The sequence below is a fragment of the Halichoeres trimaculatus genome, unplaced genomic scaffold, assembly GCF_033239565.1.
Source record: "Halichoeres trimaculatus isolate MK-OKI-2021-1 unplaced genomic scaffold, fHalTri1.1 fHalTri1_scaffold_9, whole genome shotgun sequence".
In the NCBI taxonomy this organism is placed as follows: Eukaryota; Metazoa; Chordata; class Actinopteri; order Labriformes; family Labridae; genus Halichoeres; species Halichoeres trimaculatus.
Window position 1 is genome coordinate 2,333,466 of NW_027437188.1, and position 15,635 is coordinate 2,349,100.

The 15,635-nt window shown below is 42.6% G+C and overlaps 2 protein-coding genes across 3 annotated transcripts; one reads left to right on the forward strand and one right to left on the reverse strand.

The window, feature by feature from the left end:
• The first annotated feature begins 668 nt into the window (after nt 1–668).
• On the forward strand, nt 669–5,521 carry LOC141797722 (TLC domain-containing protein 3A-like). 2 transcript variants are annotated; one of them, XM_074679370.1, is made up of 5 exons: nt 669–1,053; nt 2,476–2,559; nt 2,629–2,848; nt 2,931–3,026; nt 3,142–5,521. In XM_074679370.1, the coding sequence occupies exons 1-5, from the start codon at nt 905–907 to the stop codon at nt 3,433–3,435; spliced, it is 843 nt and encodes a 280-aa protein (XP_074535471.1). In that variant the 5' UTR covers nt 669–904; the 3' UTR covers nt 3,436–5,521. The 2 variants fall into 2 exon arrangements, with proteins under 2 accessions (XP_074535471.1, XP_074535472.1); XM_074679371.1 differs by having other exon boundaries at nt 669–1,026.
• On the reverse strand, nt 5,491–13,086 carry gemin4 (gem (nuclear organelle) associated protein 4). Its single transcript, XM_074679369.1, has 6 exons — nt 12,819–13,086; nt 9,175–11,175; nt 8,702–8,858; nt 7,974–8,244; nt 6,257–6,943; nt 5,491–6,064 (listed from the first exon to the last, which is right to left on the reverse strand). The coding sequence occupies exons 1-6, from the start codon at nt 12,838–12,840 to the stop codon at nt 5,843–5,845; spliced, it is 3,360 nt and encodes a 1,119-aa protein (XP_074535470.1). The 5' UTR covers nt 12,841–13,086; the 3' UTR covers nt 5,491–5,842.
• Between the last annotated feature and the right edge of the window lie 2,549 nt (nt 13,087–15,635).

Sequence of the window (15,635 nt, forward strand, 5' to 3'; positions counted from 1 at the left end):
ATGTCTCTTCAAGGCATTTCAGACAGAGGCTGAAACAAAAGTTTCTTTTATTTAAAGAAACACCAGTGTGAGAAACAAAGGGTTTCTCTTAGCTGTAAAGTACAAAACGATACTACTATAGGGGTACCACAGGGACAATATGAAGCCTTTAAAAAAGCACAATAGCCCCTCTTTAGGAGCTGTGGTCACTGTATACATTTTACCATGACTGTAAACGTAAAAAAAATCTATTGTTATAATTTCACTGTACGTTTTAACTTGAAATTTGATGTTAATTTGTTCAGCAATTAGACTGAAAACATTGAAAAGAGCTAATAAATTAAAAACTGGAAAGACTATTTTTTAGCACCCATTTCATTCAATAAAACCTTCTTCTAATCAATACTTTGTGTCATCTTTATTCTGAAACAACAAAACAACAACTACAAAGATAATTATATACATAATAATAATAATAATAATAATAACATTATTATTTGTGGGTCCCTATCATGACAGTCAGGGTTACCTTACACAGCAAAAGTATTGGGTGAAAAAAAAAATCAGCTTCATAAAAACAAGAAAATGATCATCTAGTATTTGTATTGGTGGGATAGTGAACAGGTGGTTGTGACTGCGGTTGACATTCCAATTTAACTGGGTGAGCGGTAAAGGTTGGAGAGGTCAGGACTTCCTATTGGCGCAGAGCAACTCTCCTTCAACCAATACTGTCACTTTAAATGAAACTGATCCCTATGAAGAGGAAGTTAAGCTACATCACAGAAGATCTGATGTCGACCTTTTGCGGCAGTAGTACATTGTTAGTTTGCAGTATATCAGGATCCGTCAGACTTGCAGTCCCCTTTCAGTCTGGTCCGGTCTGAGGTGGTGCTGTTGCTGAAGGTGGAAGAGCTGGATTTAGAGCATGTTGGCTGCGGTAGCTTGTGGATCTGTGGTGTTTCCGGGTCTTTTCTACTCCTTCAAGAAAGTTCTGAGATGCTTTTTCACAGCCTGGAGCGATGCTGATGTTGTGTCCATCAGTGAGAGGTCAGCAACACCCACACGACCCCCACGGTACAGACCCACTGCGTTACCAAACCCCTTTAAGCAACGGTGCCGTTCAAGATCATCTGACTCACTGATTAGTAAACAACCACTGTAGAGATTTAGTCCGATCTATCAATGATAACACATTTATGTTAAATTCGGCTTTGGTGTAACAACCTGAAACCTTTCCAGAATGAAGTTATCGAGTTTTATTTCTTCCTGTGAGCAGGGGAGCAGCCAGACTTTATCTACTGTGGCGCCCAGCACAGACTCATTCAGGGCCTTGAGTATGCGCACACTTGGATATTTTAAACTTTAAAAGGTTGTCTCTGTTGAATGTATCTGATTTAGGTCCTGACTGTAGACTATTACACCAGCCCTGTTTTGAATACTGATCAAATTCACAAGTTTATTTTAAAAAAAAATTATCAACTTTTTCAAAGTTGAACAGCAGAATATCAGCATCTAAAACGCTCTTGTGGTTTTTCTACATTCTTTATAGTAAACTTGTAAAATCACCTGTTTTGACCAATGTTTTTTTCATCATCACTTTTAAATGGCTCATTTTTCTAAGGGTTACATTTCTGTCAATTTATCTGGAGTTTTTTTTTTTAACACTTTCTTTGTTTTATTTTGATGAATCACATCAGTGTCATAGAAATGTCTACATTGCTTTTTTTTTCTACACAGCTTAATTTTAAAAACAAGGAATAGGGTGTGTTTGCATAAGAGCTGTATCACTATCAAATTTCATTTGTATTAAATTTTAATATTTAGCTCTCTGTGTACACATACCTGCCCAGTAAATTTGAATTTGAATTGAAGACACAAAATTTGACCAAAGTTTGTAAAATGATCTATTTTATTTTACCAGGGCTGAGTAATTAGACACAAAGAAACAAGAGGACATTTCAGTTTGGTTTGGTGTACCTTTGGCTTTAATATATATAAAAAAAAGAGATCCACATGTTCCCCATAAACCTGTTTTCCTTTGAACCAACCCATGGTAAGTTTTTTTTTTTTTTTTTTAAATAAAGCTCTAACTTTTAATTTTAGCTTTTTTTTTTTTTTCTAATTCAAAGTTGGGTCTAATTTTAAAACAGACCTGTACATTTTTTAAGCTGAAGATGCTGATGACCACTCCTTTGTGGGTGTAATGTTTCTTTGGGACCGGTAATGTGAAGACAGCGAGAAATTAGTCTTTCTTTTAGTGGCATTTGGTGCATCTAGCTGAAAACTTTGACCCCCTTGCGGCAAGGGGGTCAAAGTTTTTAGGAAGTTTTAGCTTGCAAGTTTGTCAGGCAAGGGCCTTGCCTGACAAACTTGTCTTGATTTTTCCTGTCATCAAAGACTTGTAGCTGCATTCCTCATTTTAAAGGTGTAATGCAAACAGACTGAACTGTTATTATGATTGAAGATGATGTTCCTTCCATCTGACTGTTTTTCCAGGCTTGTTTCTGTTGTCCATGCATCTCTTGCGACTGTGGCCGGAGTGTGCGTGGTGGCGTCCTGCAGAGACGTCATGACTGACAGGTGAGCGTCTTCATCACTATATAGAGGATGAGCTGTGATTGCATCAATCATTAGTTTCTCTGTGTGCAGTCACTGGTTGACCAACAGCTTTACACTGTTTGGAGCTCCTTACATGGCCTATGACATCTTCGCCATGTACCTGAGCCACCACCACACTCAGAGGGAGAGAGATCAGAGCGGCCAGTACAGCAGCCACTCTGCTCACACGGTGAAGGCATTCCTCAGGAAGGACTGGATGCTGGTGCTCCATCACATGACGCTGCTTCTCATTTTCCTGCCCATCACTCTGGTGAGTGCTGCTCAGATCTCGGTGAGAGGGGTCTCAAAGACGTTTGGTTTCCTCTTTTGATGTTTCTTTCTATAATCTACAGTTCTTCAGGGGAGGGCTGGGGGATTTCTTCGTTGGCTGCTTGTTCACCACAGAGTTCAGCACACCTTTTGTCTCAATGGGAAAGATTCTCATCCAGGTAAATTCTGTCATACTCCTGACCTCTGAGAGGGGCTTTTAGTTTTCTTCCAGCTGACTTTGGCACAGGAAGTTGTAACCTTGATGCTTTTCTCGTTATCTGGTTCATCCTCCAGCTTGGCCTGGATCACACCCACCTGCACAGAATCAATGGCCTCATCGTCCTCCTGACTTTCTTTATCTGTCGGATCCTCATCTTCCCCTTCATGTACTGGATGTACGGCCGGCAGTTTGGGATCCCCCTGCACCGCGTGGCCTTTCATCTGCCCCTGCACTGCAACCTGGGTAACCTGGTGATCCTGGCTCCTCAGATCTACTGGTTCATCCTGCTGCTGAAGAAAGCTAACAGGCTGTATCTTCGGCAGAGAGGGAAGGGAGACAGAGGAAAAGAAGGGATGAGGACAGACTGACTGAAGTTAGGGACAGTATCAGGAGCTGGAGGTAAAAGGTTTAAACTGTTTCATATATTAAAAAAATCTCCTTAAAACTTCCCAGAATGCTGTCAGAGGGCTGCTTCAGTGAACACATACTGAAAACAGAGGCTGTTTTCCAAACCGCCTACTACTCTAGCAGAGCCTATTATTTTGGCTGAAAGTCAGTATGTAGTAGGTAGTGTGCAAAAACTTGCAAAATCTGCAGTATACTAAAAATTCTCGGATGTCCTACCGTTCCAGGAAAATTTCTCAGTATGCAACTGACCAGTCTACCTGGCATACTGTTTCCCACAATGCACGGCGCTAATGCTGTTTTTCTATGCGTTGGCAGGTTTCTGTGAATTACTGCCATCTAGTAAAATTAATCAGCATTATAATTACAACACAACACTAACGGTAAACCGTCCATTAGAAAGAAGTGAAGTGATGTGAAAAACACCTGTAAATCTTGTCTCTTCCAGTAAGAGGTGTTAACTTCTACAAATTCCCATATAAATTATTTATTCACTTTTTAAACTATACATGGATAGAAGTGTTTTTTACATCAGCTGTAAAAAATAAAAATCCCTTTCAGATTTATTTTCAGGAAACGATTTAACTTTTAGTGTAAGATTAGAAATCAAGAATGATGATTCTGTTTGATAGGATTAACAAAATGACCAAATACCAAGATCTGTCAATTGCTTGTTTTGTGTATTTACATTAAAGGCAAAAAACCCAACATCATCTGTGGCTCCACCTTCTGAGACTGGAAACCAGAGTGGTATACTACAAAACAGACCCAGAAAATTCATACTACATACTACAAGCAAAAGCAGTAGGTAGTATGTAGTGCCCACTACATACTACAGTCACCTGTAGTATGTAGAAGGCGGTTTGGAAAACAGCCAGAACTTCACCCAGACTTTACTGAGACCTATTTCAGCCAGATGATGAGCACCTGGGCTGGGTTAGAGATGTTTGTGACAGCAGAGAGCAAGGAGGGAGAAACAGGGCAGGCGAAAGAAACCCGATTAAAGAAGCAAGAATAGCCAAGCAGCTGCAGATTCATCACAGGTTGGTCTCTGTCTCTTTTCCCTCCATCATGGTGTTAACATCACACTCTGGTTTCTTCCTCCTGGGACTAAGTGCGGGGAACGTCACGCTGTGAGGAACAGCTCTGTTTACACAACATTTCATCTGAAAACACTAAGACGTGGTGAAAAAAGTCTGTGTTTACACAGAAATGCTGAGGGACTGAAAGCACTGCATGCGAGGCCTGGTAGATCTTCACTGAAGTAGAGTTGAGCCAATCATCTGGTTTATTGGTGAATGCTAAGATCAGAAGTGGAGCAACAGATGCTCATTTTGTTACAGACAGTCAGCAGATTCAGCAGCACAAGCGCAACGTTAGTCAACAATGATTGTAACATTGGTACTGTTGGAGGCACATGCACGAAGTGGAGCGTGACAACATTTCCACTGAAAACACTGGCCTACTGTTTGCACAACAACGGTGGCTGCAGCATTTTTGATAAATTCCACTCTGGAAGACCATTTTCAAAAGTTTGCATTTTAGGTCGGCTAAAATGCTGTTTCCTTGTAAACGAGAGGCCAGTGCGCAACAATACTTTTGCGTTTCACCCTAAAACCGTTGCTGTGTAAATGGCCCTCTGCTAGAAAGTGTTAAAGAGCTCTGAGAAGTTTTCAGGCGTTCATGTGAAGAAGTGAAGAAAGAAGGTTCAGGGAAAGAAGAGGATAAGGGGAAACATCAGGAGAGGAAAGGAGAAATTAGTTAGACCAGCTTAGGAAAAGAAAGTTTGTACCCAAGTAGCTGTGATTTGCTGTAAAATTTGCACCTTTCCCTCTATCAGTAGTATGATTTTCCTCTAAGAGTTCATGAACTCAAACAACTCCAGTGTTTCCAGTTCCAGGTTTTTTTTGTAATTCTTGGATTAATTTTCCCCAAACTTTTAATCTTAACAGAATCCTGCAGAATTCTAAGTTATGTTGCACTACATCTTTTTGTTTCTTGATTTGTGTCATTTGTCTGTGGGCGGTTACTGTGTGTTAAAATGTTGAGCATGCTGCTTTACCTTTGGTACATAAAATATTTATAGAAATAAAAGGAAAATGTCAAATATTCTGTGCGAATCCAACACTTTTTGAACCACTGTTTGTCATTCTTTGTTTGTCAAATTAAACTCAGATTATTCAGGTCGTCATATCTCAGGCAGCTGTTGATGAACCTGTGCAGAGAAGAAATGACACAACAGCCACAGGCAGACATCAGCTGTGAAAATCCCCCTTTTATTTTAAAGTGCTGTGTTCTCTTAGCGCCCCTCATGAAACCACAGGTGGAGAATCATGCAACGCCCTGTGCTCCTATGTGCGAATGGGACTCTCAGGCAGCAGTCGACACCAGCTGAGCAATCTTCTGATGCAGCACAGCCTTCATCTGCTCATTCTCCAGGTTGTCGGTAATGGTGGAGAAGAAGTGGCGCGTGTTCTCGCTCTCCAGGGGGCTGCTGCTGCCAGGGCACGCAGACATCACGGCCTTGTAGTAGCTGAGGATCTCCAGACAGCAGAGGAACAAAGGTTCACTCAGAGCGCCTGGCATCATCACCTAGAGAGAGAGACATGAACTTTAACCATCACCTGGATTCACAAACACATTAAATCAGAGGTGACTAAAGTTTGAGCAGGTTAAGAGTCTACTGAGACCCTGGCTCCATGATCCAGCTCTAAAAGGCTGGTTCGCCCCACTAAGCCAATCACAGCTTTGCATGTTGGCATCGCTGATGGCAGATTCTGGTACCTGGATGTGCTGAACGTGGCAGAAAAGCTGGCTGAGGACAAACAGGACTTCCTGGCAGGGAGCTGTCTCCACCCCTGTGTCCAGAGAAGAGTCCTCTGCTGGTCTGGGGTCTTTTAAAGAGTCTTTGGACTCATTTGGGGGTCTGTCTGATGAGCACATCTTTGGGGCTGTAGGTGACAATGGTTGGGAGACGCTCAGAGCTCCAGAGGAGGGCAGAGGCAGCTTGGTCCTCACTGAGTTCATCATCTCCCTCACAGCCTGGGCATATAACCGGCCCAAGTGGGCCCAGCCGTCCCCTGACAGCCAGTCCGAGCAGCTAGGCCCGCAGAGCAGCTGAAAGACCCGAAGCAGGAGGATGGACAGGCGGAGCTCACAGGAGAACCTCCTTAGATCCAGGAGAGGCAGGTAGTCCACGTACTCTAAGGAGAAGGGAACATGGAGGCGTTTTGAGGTGATCAGCTCCTTCAGGACTCTCAGCAGTCTGTTCCACTGTGAGACCGAGCACCAGGGCAGGGTCTGGGTCAGAGCCACCAGCAGACCTTTGCTGAACATGTTGACATGGTCGGGGACCAAAGAGAGATGAGCCAACATGGTGGACAGCAGGGAGTCTGAGAGAGAGCAGCACTCCATCCAGGCCAGGAGACCTGTTCCCAGACCATACTGAGGCAGGTCCAGACCAGACCAGTCCTGCAGATGACGGGAGGAAAGAAGAGGAGAAGGATCATAGGATGGAAATGTAGAAATTATACATAAACCAGGACCAGTACTTCCGTAATCTGCAACGTTGCACATCAGGACTGACTCAGAAAAGGTCTCACTTCAAACCTCTGGTCCCTCTTTGGTCCTCCCTCTTTAGTTTCAGCATGAAGAGGAAATTTTGAATGAACAGTTTAGTTTCATTCTGTTAAAGATAAACTGATCCCTAACGATTCATGTCCTGTATTGACCCAAGTGCCTCAGACTGTTCAGATCCTCCACCCAGAGGTAGCGTACCGTTAGCAGAAATTTCAAAGAAGTCTGGTTTTTCAAACATCCACCAATAAAATATCCAACAGAGACCTGTTTGAGAATCAGATGGTGAATGGAGCATTCTTCTTTTCACTGATACAATACAAAGAAAAAGACAAACTGGCCCCAAAAGATGGTTAAACCCCTTTTTCAGATTATCCAGTAACTTTTTTTTACTGCCTCAGCTCCTATCAACAAAGACTTTATTAATCCAGCTTCCTGGTTCAAGGCCTGCTGAGAGCTCAGAGCTGAGAGCGCAAAGTTCAGAGCAGGTTCATTGTACACAGATTATATGACCCCAGTTCTCATCTTACAAACCAATAATCACTGAAATGAATCATGATCATGTGCACATTTACATTTTCTGTCCAAAGTCTAAAGGTCTGACTGAATTCTATGTGGACTCTTCATAGGCTGATGGTATGAAGCCAAAGCTCTGAACATTCTGCAGAAACTCAACAAGTCTTCAGCAAACATCTTTATATGAAAGGATTAATCAGGATGTAGAAATGTGAGAGTTCAGATTAAAGTGAGGAGAGGGAGCAGAAAAATGTTCAGAATGGAGAGTCAGAAATATTTGGGTCTAAAAATGTTGCTTGAAGTCAAAATAGTCTGAATATAGAAAACAATCCTGATCACATTCAGATCCTGATCCTGCCATAAAAACATCCTGACATATTTTCCCCACATCGCCCCCTAATGTTCTCACCTGCTCAGGTAACTCACACACGGTCAGCAGAGCAGAGGGAACCTCATTTTTAAAGTGCTCTCCCCACACAGGCTTTAGGTGGAACCGAACTGTCCAGTCCAGATCCTCCATCTTGTTGTAGAGCCAGAACAGAGCTCTGGACCAGCTGCTGGGGTCTGCTGCCACCTCAGCACCCATCACCTTGGCCACAGAGGTCAGCACTGACACCAGCAGATCCCTGGTGTCCATGGACCAGTGGCTGACAGCACCCTCTGCTGGCTCATCCCAACACCTACCAATCAAAAACAGATAGACTGACTACATTAAATTACTGCTACCACATAAAGCTGGAGGTCATTGAAATAAGGTAAAAGAGTAAGTGGATTGTACAGGAGAAGATATTCACATTGCAAAGAACCTGCTGTGTTTGAGCAGACCCTTTGAAAAGTCACATATTCTAAATCTGCTGTTTCCTGTAAATGAAACGATATTCCACTGTTATAAAAACATGTTTAGTTTGATCCAGTTTTATTTAGCTAGACACTGGTGTCTCAAGTAACAGAGAGTTTTGATTCAGATTCCAATTTTTGCAGGAACCTCAGGACTTTGTCTAAACATTACATCTGTTCTGATCTTATCCAGGACCAGCTAATCACATCTTTTCTCCTCATGCCCAGCTAACTCAGGTGTTTGTTAAGAGGGAATGATCAGATTCTGGATTGGATTTGAAAAACAGTCATCTCACAAACCGGAGGGTCTGGCTGAGCAGCTGTGCGAGGATGTAAAGGAGAGGGAAAGGAGAGCAGTCAGTCACCCAGTGAGGAGAAGAAGCTGCTCCCTGAACATCCACAGACAGAGCGCCACTCAGGAGCTGCAGACTCAGGTCTAAACCCAAGGAGCCGTTAGCTGAGGGGAAATAAACAGATGGTATGAAGACAGGCAGCTTTGGTTAGAGATATTTGGTACAGAGATATTAATCCTAAATAAACTACAGCTGTTCATATAAACATGATGCTTACAATCAGTTTACTCATTTAATGTAACCAATGTCACCAAACATTGCCTCATGAGCTCTGCCGCTCACTGAGCAGGAATCTCTAGGATTGGTGATCAAATGACTTCTTCAGACAGTTCAACCTATTTATTTTTTCAGCTTAGTTTATTTCTTTTTTTATTTACACATTCACACAATCCAGGGTCTTGCACGCTGCAGAAGACTCACCCAGAGAGGAGAGATGAGGCAGCACAAAGACGTTTACAACCTCTGGAGGCGTTAGGAAGCTCTCCTTTCGTTCTTCTCCTTCACTGCCCATGCCTGTCTTCATCAGCAGGTCCACAAACCTGAGGAACTGCTCCTTTTCAAGAGCAGACAACGATCTGGAGTCCATGACCTCCTGCAGACACCTGCAGAGCAGACTGCTCCTTCTTGTACCATCTCTCCTTTCATCCATCCTCTCCTCAGACTCCTCTCTTTTCTCACTTTGAGCTCCATCTTTTCCTCTTCTCTGTCCTCTGAGGCCGGGCAGCTGCTGCAGGATGGCAGCCATCAGAGAGAAAGCTCCCTTATTGAACACAGCGGAGTGACAGCACGACCTAAGAGCGGCCTCTGGATTCTGAAAGGCCACTCTGGCCACTAAAGAGACGGCTGTGTTCAGATTGCTGTGTGGCGTTGCTGATCCTCCTTGGATGATGCAGTTGAAGGCCATGTTGAGCTCTTGTTCAAACCCGTCAGCCACCGCAGAGGGAACAGAGCACCCAAAGAACCCCCTGCTGGACAGTCTCAGCATTTCAGACAATGCTTCATTCTTGTCTTCTAAGGTAAGAGCAGAAAATATGTCTGTGGTGACTTTCATCAGCCTCCTGCTCTGGCCCACGTCTGTGCCCGGGCTCTGGAGTTTGCTCATGAGTGTGGTGGTGAGTTTGGTGAGGGTGTGTGGCTGCTGGAAGGCTGCTTGGTTTTTTTCCAGGCAGTCCAGGCAGTCCATCCAGTCCTTGACCCAGATCATCTCGCTGACAAACAGCCCTGCAAAGTCCTGATAACCGTCCAGATGGTGGCTAATGATGATCGCTGCCACCCTGGACATCAGCTCTGGTTTGCTCTCTGCAGCAGGGAAAGTGAGTGACTCCAGCAGACCTCTGAGTGTGTTCACACCTTCAGGCTGGTCTGCCCTATGCAGAGCTGTCAGGACTCTCCGGACACTCAGCTCTAACTGAAAAGCTGGGTAACAAGATCCGCTTACTTCCAGGAACCCGCTGTTTTGCCAAAACTCAGCAATGTCTATTACAACCTTTAAGGCTTCACCAAACTTCATCCTGCTTGGCCGAAACTGAGATGGAGTGTGAGAGGCCTGCAGGTCCTGATGTGCCTCCCTGACAAGCTCAGGACTCGGTTTCCCATCGTTCTTTTCTCTGATGCTGACAGCTTTGGATAGGATCTGAAGCTTCTCTCTGGTTGGAAGTGCAACTGCTTGGCTGATGAGAAAGGTTGTGTACAGAGCATTGAGACATACAGAGAGAGCCTGGAGGCAAAGATGTGTCCCAGAAAAATGGTGTTTAATATCTTGAAGTGCATGAAGCAGAACACGCAGAGTATCGTTATTTGGAGCTGGTTCTGTCTCATCTGCTGGGTCCAGCTTTAACCTCTTGGCGGCCTGAAGAGTCTCACCTGAAGCCTCAGAAGAGAGACGAGCAAACTGTGCAGCAAATAAATCCTCTATATCAGCAGCTTTCTGCTCATCACGACCTCTCCACAGCTCCCACCACACCTCCACAAAGAGTTGCACATCTTCTTCCGTGGTTGGGCTGCTCTTCACATGTTGCACCAGCCTGTCCAGCTCAGTGCAGAGCTGAGGCTGAGGAAGACACTGCAGGAGCTGGGCATATATCCGAGCAGCATGGGTTGACTTAATCACCTCCAGCAGGACCACGTGGCTGACTTCAGGGATGCTGTTCTGCAGGGGGAAGAAAGGGTTCTCCCTCCAGCCTGTCTCTACATCCTCTCCAGCCTCCCTGCACAGCAGCTTCAGCCACACAGCACAGACTACAGTCTCTGTAACACTGTCTGCTGAGGCAGGCAGATGTTCGCTGTGTGTGCAGACTTCTTTGATTCCCTCCAGGACTGGGTTTCCCACCCTGCTCCAGTCAGCCTTCTGAAGGGAGGACAGGGTTGATGGATGACACAGCTTATCAGCCAGGACAAACGCTCCCTGAAGAACTGACCAGTCTGGAGGAATAAGAGACCAGGCGGGGATTAAAAAAATGACAGTGCGAGACTCAGTCCTGGTTTAAAATTCATAAAGTTTTAAAGTCACAAATGTTTCCAAAAAGAGATTCAATCAGAGCTACTGTGAGGTGAGGGCCTGCCTCTTTAAGTTGTTTAAATTACCAATGATACTTATTCAATGTCTGTGACCTCTTTATTTTCATTACTGTCATGGATACACATCTGTGCCTTTTAACATTTATACTGTGTTCCAATATTCATTCATAATAAATAAAAAAGAAGAAAATAAGTGTGTTTATTACAAGCATTGCTTTCAGTGTTGATCTATTGCTGATCATTGCCTAAGGATTGATTTAACCATGTACCTGTTTGTATCTCGTATTATTTATGCTCTATGTTCAACTGTAAATATCTATGTATTTCAATCAATTTGGTACATGCATGGAGTTACCTTTTGTGTCATGTGAGCTGCTCTGGATGCACTATACAGCATTGTGGTCAGCTGTGGTTGTTTTGGGTTGGATTGGATACAGTGCCCGGCCCAAAAAAAGTTGCCACCAAAAAGTCACACACTTTAATATTTTGTTGGACTGCCTTTAGCTTTGATTACAGCACACATTGGCTGTGGCATTGTTTTGACAAGCTTCTGCAATGTCACAAGATTTATTTCCATCCAGTGTTACATTTATTTTTCACCATGATCTTGCATTGACGATGGCAGAGTCTGACCGCTGTCAGTCAGCAATCGGTGAGCCTAACTGGAAAAATAAGGCTTCAATTTGCCAGGGAGCATAGAGATTGGACTCTGGAGCAATGAAAAAAGGTCATGTGGGCTGATGAGTCCAGCTTTACCCTGTTCCAGAGTAGTGGGCACATCAGGGTAAGAAGAGAGGCAGATGAAGTGATGCAACCATCATGCCTCGGGCCCACTGTTCAAGCCTGTGGCAGCAGTGCTATGATCTGTGGTTGCTACAGTTGGTGAGGTCTAGGTTCAGCAACAGTCTGTGCTCAAAGAATGAGGTCAGCTGACTACCTGAATATACTATATAATGACCAGGTTTTTCCATCGCTGGATTTTCTCTTCCTCGATGGCATGGCCAAATTCCAAGATGACAACGCCAGGATCCATTGGGCCCAAATTATCAAAGAGTGGTTCAGAGAGCATGAGACATCATTTTCATGGATTGGACACCACAGAGTACAGACCTTAACCCCATTGAGACTCTTTGGTGAAAAAGGCTTTGCACAGCAGTCAGAGTCTCCCATCATCAATGCAAGATCTTGTTGAAAAATGAATGCATCACTGGATGGAAATAAATGTTGAGACATTTCAGAAGCGTATTGAAACAATACGCTTCGCAAGTGCGTGCCGTGATCAAAGCTAAAGGCAGACCAGCGAAGGTGTGTGACCTTTTTTGGCCGGGCTTTCTCTTTACTTAACATTACATTTGTTAAATACACAAATAAAACGTGTAAGCATATCTGTTTCCTATTCAAGATGTTAAACAGTGAATTTCTTTGTATCCCATTAAGTTCAAACAGTAGTCTGCACGTGGCTCTTTCTAATGCACAGGAAACAAGCGGACGGAGTGATGCAAACTGAACGAGTGATCTAATTAAAGAGTATAGTCTGAAAAACTGACCTCTGTTCATCACTGAAGTCATAATTCCTGGTTGTGGTCCAGGATTTAGTCTCCTTGTTGTTCCTGATCCTCTGGCCCGCTCAGGTAAAGCCAGTATACACAGACAAGGAAGTGCCCCTAAATGTACTCTCTCACCATATCTGTAGATGAACTGTGCAGCTGGTCAACAAGTTCGCATGACGCACGTCCGGCATCAAGACAACAGACAGGGCGGACCGGATGTTTTCAGGTCTTCTTGTAGCCCACAGCGCCACTAAAGGGCTGCATCGGCACTGCACCTTTCACACTGCTGTTGTGTCCGAAATCATTCACTCATTCCCTACTCACCAATCACTTTATAGTGAATAAGATGTAGTGGACTATACAGTCCACTCAATCAGTTAAAGTAAAACGACATTTTGGATACTGACTCACTCACCAGCCGCTGACAGTGACGTAATTTCTCTCGCATCTCTCACGAACGGTTAGGAATGTAGAGTTATTAATTTTTCTGAATTTATTCAGTGATAACTAATATTATCCTAAGCGTATTTTTCTCAACAGCCAAATTAAAAAAAAAAAAAAAAACCTTCACTACATGTTATTTTGAAATAATTAAACCGTATATTTGCGCAGCAACTTATGCTGTGTTGGAGAATTACAATGTCCAGTGAATGTATCACCCAAGATGAACGGTTACAACATGGCTGACGACCAAGGTACGTTTTATCAGTCTGCTTCCTGGGTATGAAAGACACGAACAGAAACAAGAAATCAAGCTGTATTTCCGTTTTTGCGTTTTGTACAAAAAAAAAAAAAAAAAAAAAAAACAAAAACAGGAAATGGCTTGTTTTTTCGTTTTTGTGTTATGCGCAAAAGACAAAAAAAAAAAAAAAAAAAAAAAATATATATATATATATATATATATATATATATATATATATATATATATATATATATATATATATATATATATATATATATATATATAAACGGCCCGTTTTTGTTTTTACCGTTTTGACACACAAAAAAATGATGATTCCACTCAATATTTCATTTCGTTAGTGGGCGGGGCTTTAGAGCCTGACAGTGCTGTGCCCTTCACAATAAAACTCCTCTGGCAGGCTTGGAGAACCGGACTTTCAGCCTGCATTTATCCAAATCAACGCAAGTATTGTACACAGTACAGGATTTACATGGAAGTAATCTATCTATTGACTGAGAGAGAAGCCTATTTGTTGGCGATAAAACGCACAAGAAAGGATCGAGGAAGCACGAGGAAAGTAGGCATTTAAATGATCCGGAGGTGTTTCGGGCCATAACAATGAATTAAACAATACAAAGATAAACATTGCAGCTCCTATTCGACAAACGTACAGCATTGCTTGATCACAACTGACGTGAATGCAGAAAACAGCTTAGTCCTTCAATCTAAACACGGAGGCACCATTTGAACATCCTAGAAAGGTAGTTGTGAAGTACGACCTCTGCTGGAAGATCATAGATACTGCACATGTCAACGAAAGTCCCCCACTTACTGTATGTAACTTAAAGACAATAGCCATCATATGTTTATTTTCTACTCGTAAATAATTAACTATGTAACAAAAATGTACCCGAAACTACTGCGATTCATGAGCATGACATTAACACTACAGTGTCAAATTCAACGTTAATACTTCTTTCATAGATGACCTTTGTGAAATGAGCAAGATTATCCGTGGTACGCACCAGATACTTGAGTCAGTATAGTCAATTCAGCAAAAATTCTCGCCCAATCAGTGTAGTCCAGTATGTATAGTTTGTTTTTTAGTTTTTTTTTAAATCGTTATTTTTGACAAGATGTGCTGATTTATTCGGTATTAAATGGGGTATTTGATGATAGCAAAACTGATTAAAACGTCAATATAAGTCAGTGTTGACTCAGAAAAGATATATAGGCCTACCGGGGTGAATCATAATTCATTTAAATGGATAAATATATATATATATATATATATATATATATATATATATATATATATATATATATATATATATATATATATATATATATATTTATATATATTTATATGTGTATCATTGAAGTATCATCATCCATGTATGGATCACTTGGACATTTAGGAATGATTGAAGGCATTGTTATGGCCCGAAACACCTCCGGATCATTTAAATGCCTACTTTCCTCGTGCTTCCTCGATCTCTTTTCGTCCGTTTTATCGCTGACAAATAGGCTTCTCTCTCAATCAATAGATAGATTACTTCGGTGTAAATCCTGTACTGTGCACACTACTTGTGTTGATTTGGATAAATGCAGGCAGTTCACTGAAAGTCCGGTTCTCCAAGCCTGCCAGAGAAGTTTTATTTTGAAGGGCACAGCACTGTCAGGCTTCAAAGCCCCGCCCACTAACGAAATTAAATATTGAGTGGAATCATCAGTTTTTTTTTGGTGTCAAAACGGCAAAGACAAAAACTTTTTGTCTTTTGCGCAAAATACAAAACGAAAAAACAAGCCATTTGCTGTTTTTTTTTTGTACAAAATAGAAAAACTGAAAAACAGCTTGATTTCTTGTTTCTGTTCGTGTCTTTTATACCCAGACTATACCCAGTGATGGGCAGTAGCGCGCTACAAGTAGCGGCGCTAGTAGCTTTAGTTACATTTTTCTGTAGCGAGGCGGCAGCGCCGCTCCATTTGAGTCAAGTAGCTCTTTCTGTAACGAAGCTATTTTTAGAGCCAGCAGCGACGGAAGCTACACGTTACTGTCTTGTCGAGTGTCCAGAAGAAGTCGGCTGAATAAAGATTTGTGGGGGGGGGGGTTGTTTTTTTTTGCGGTGATT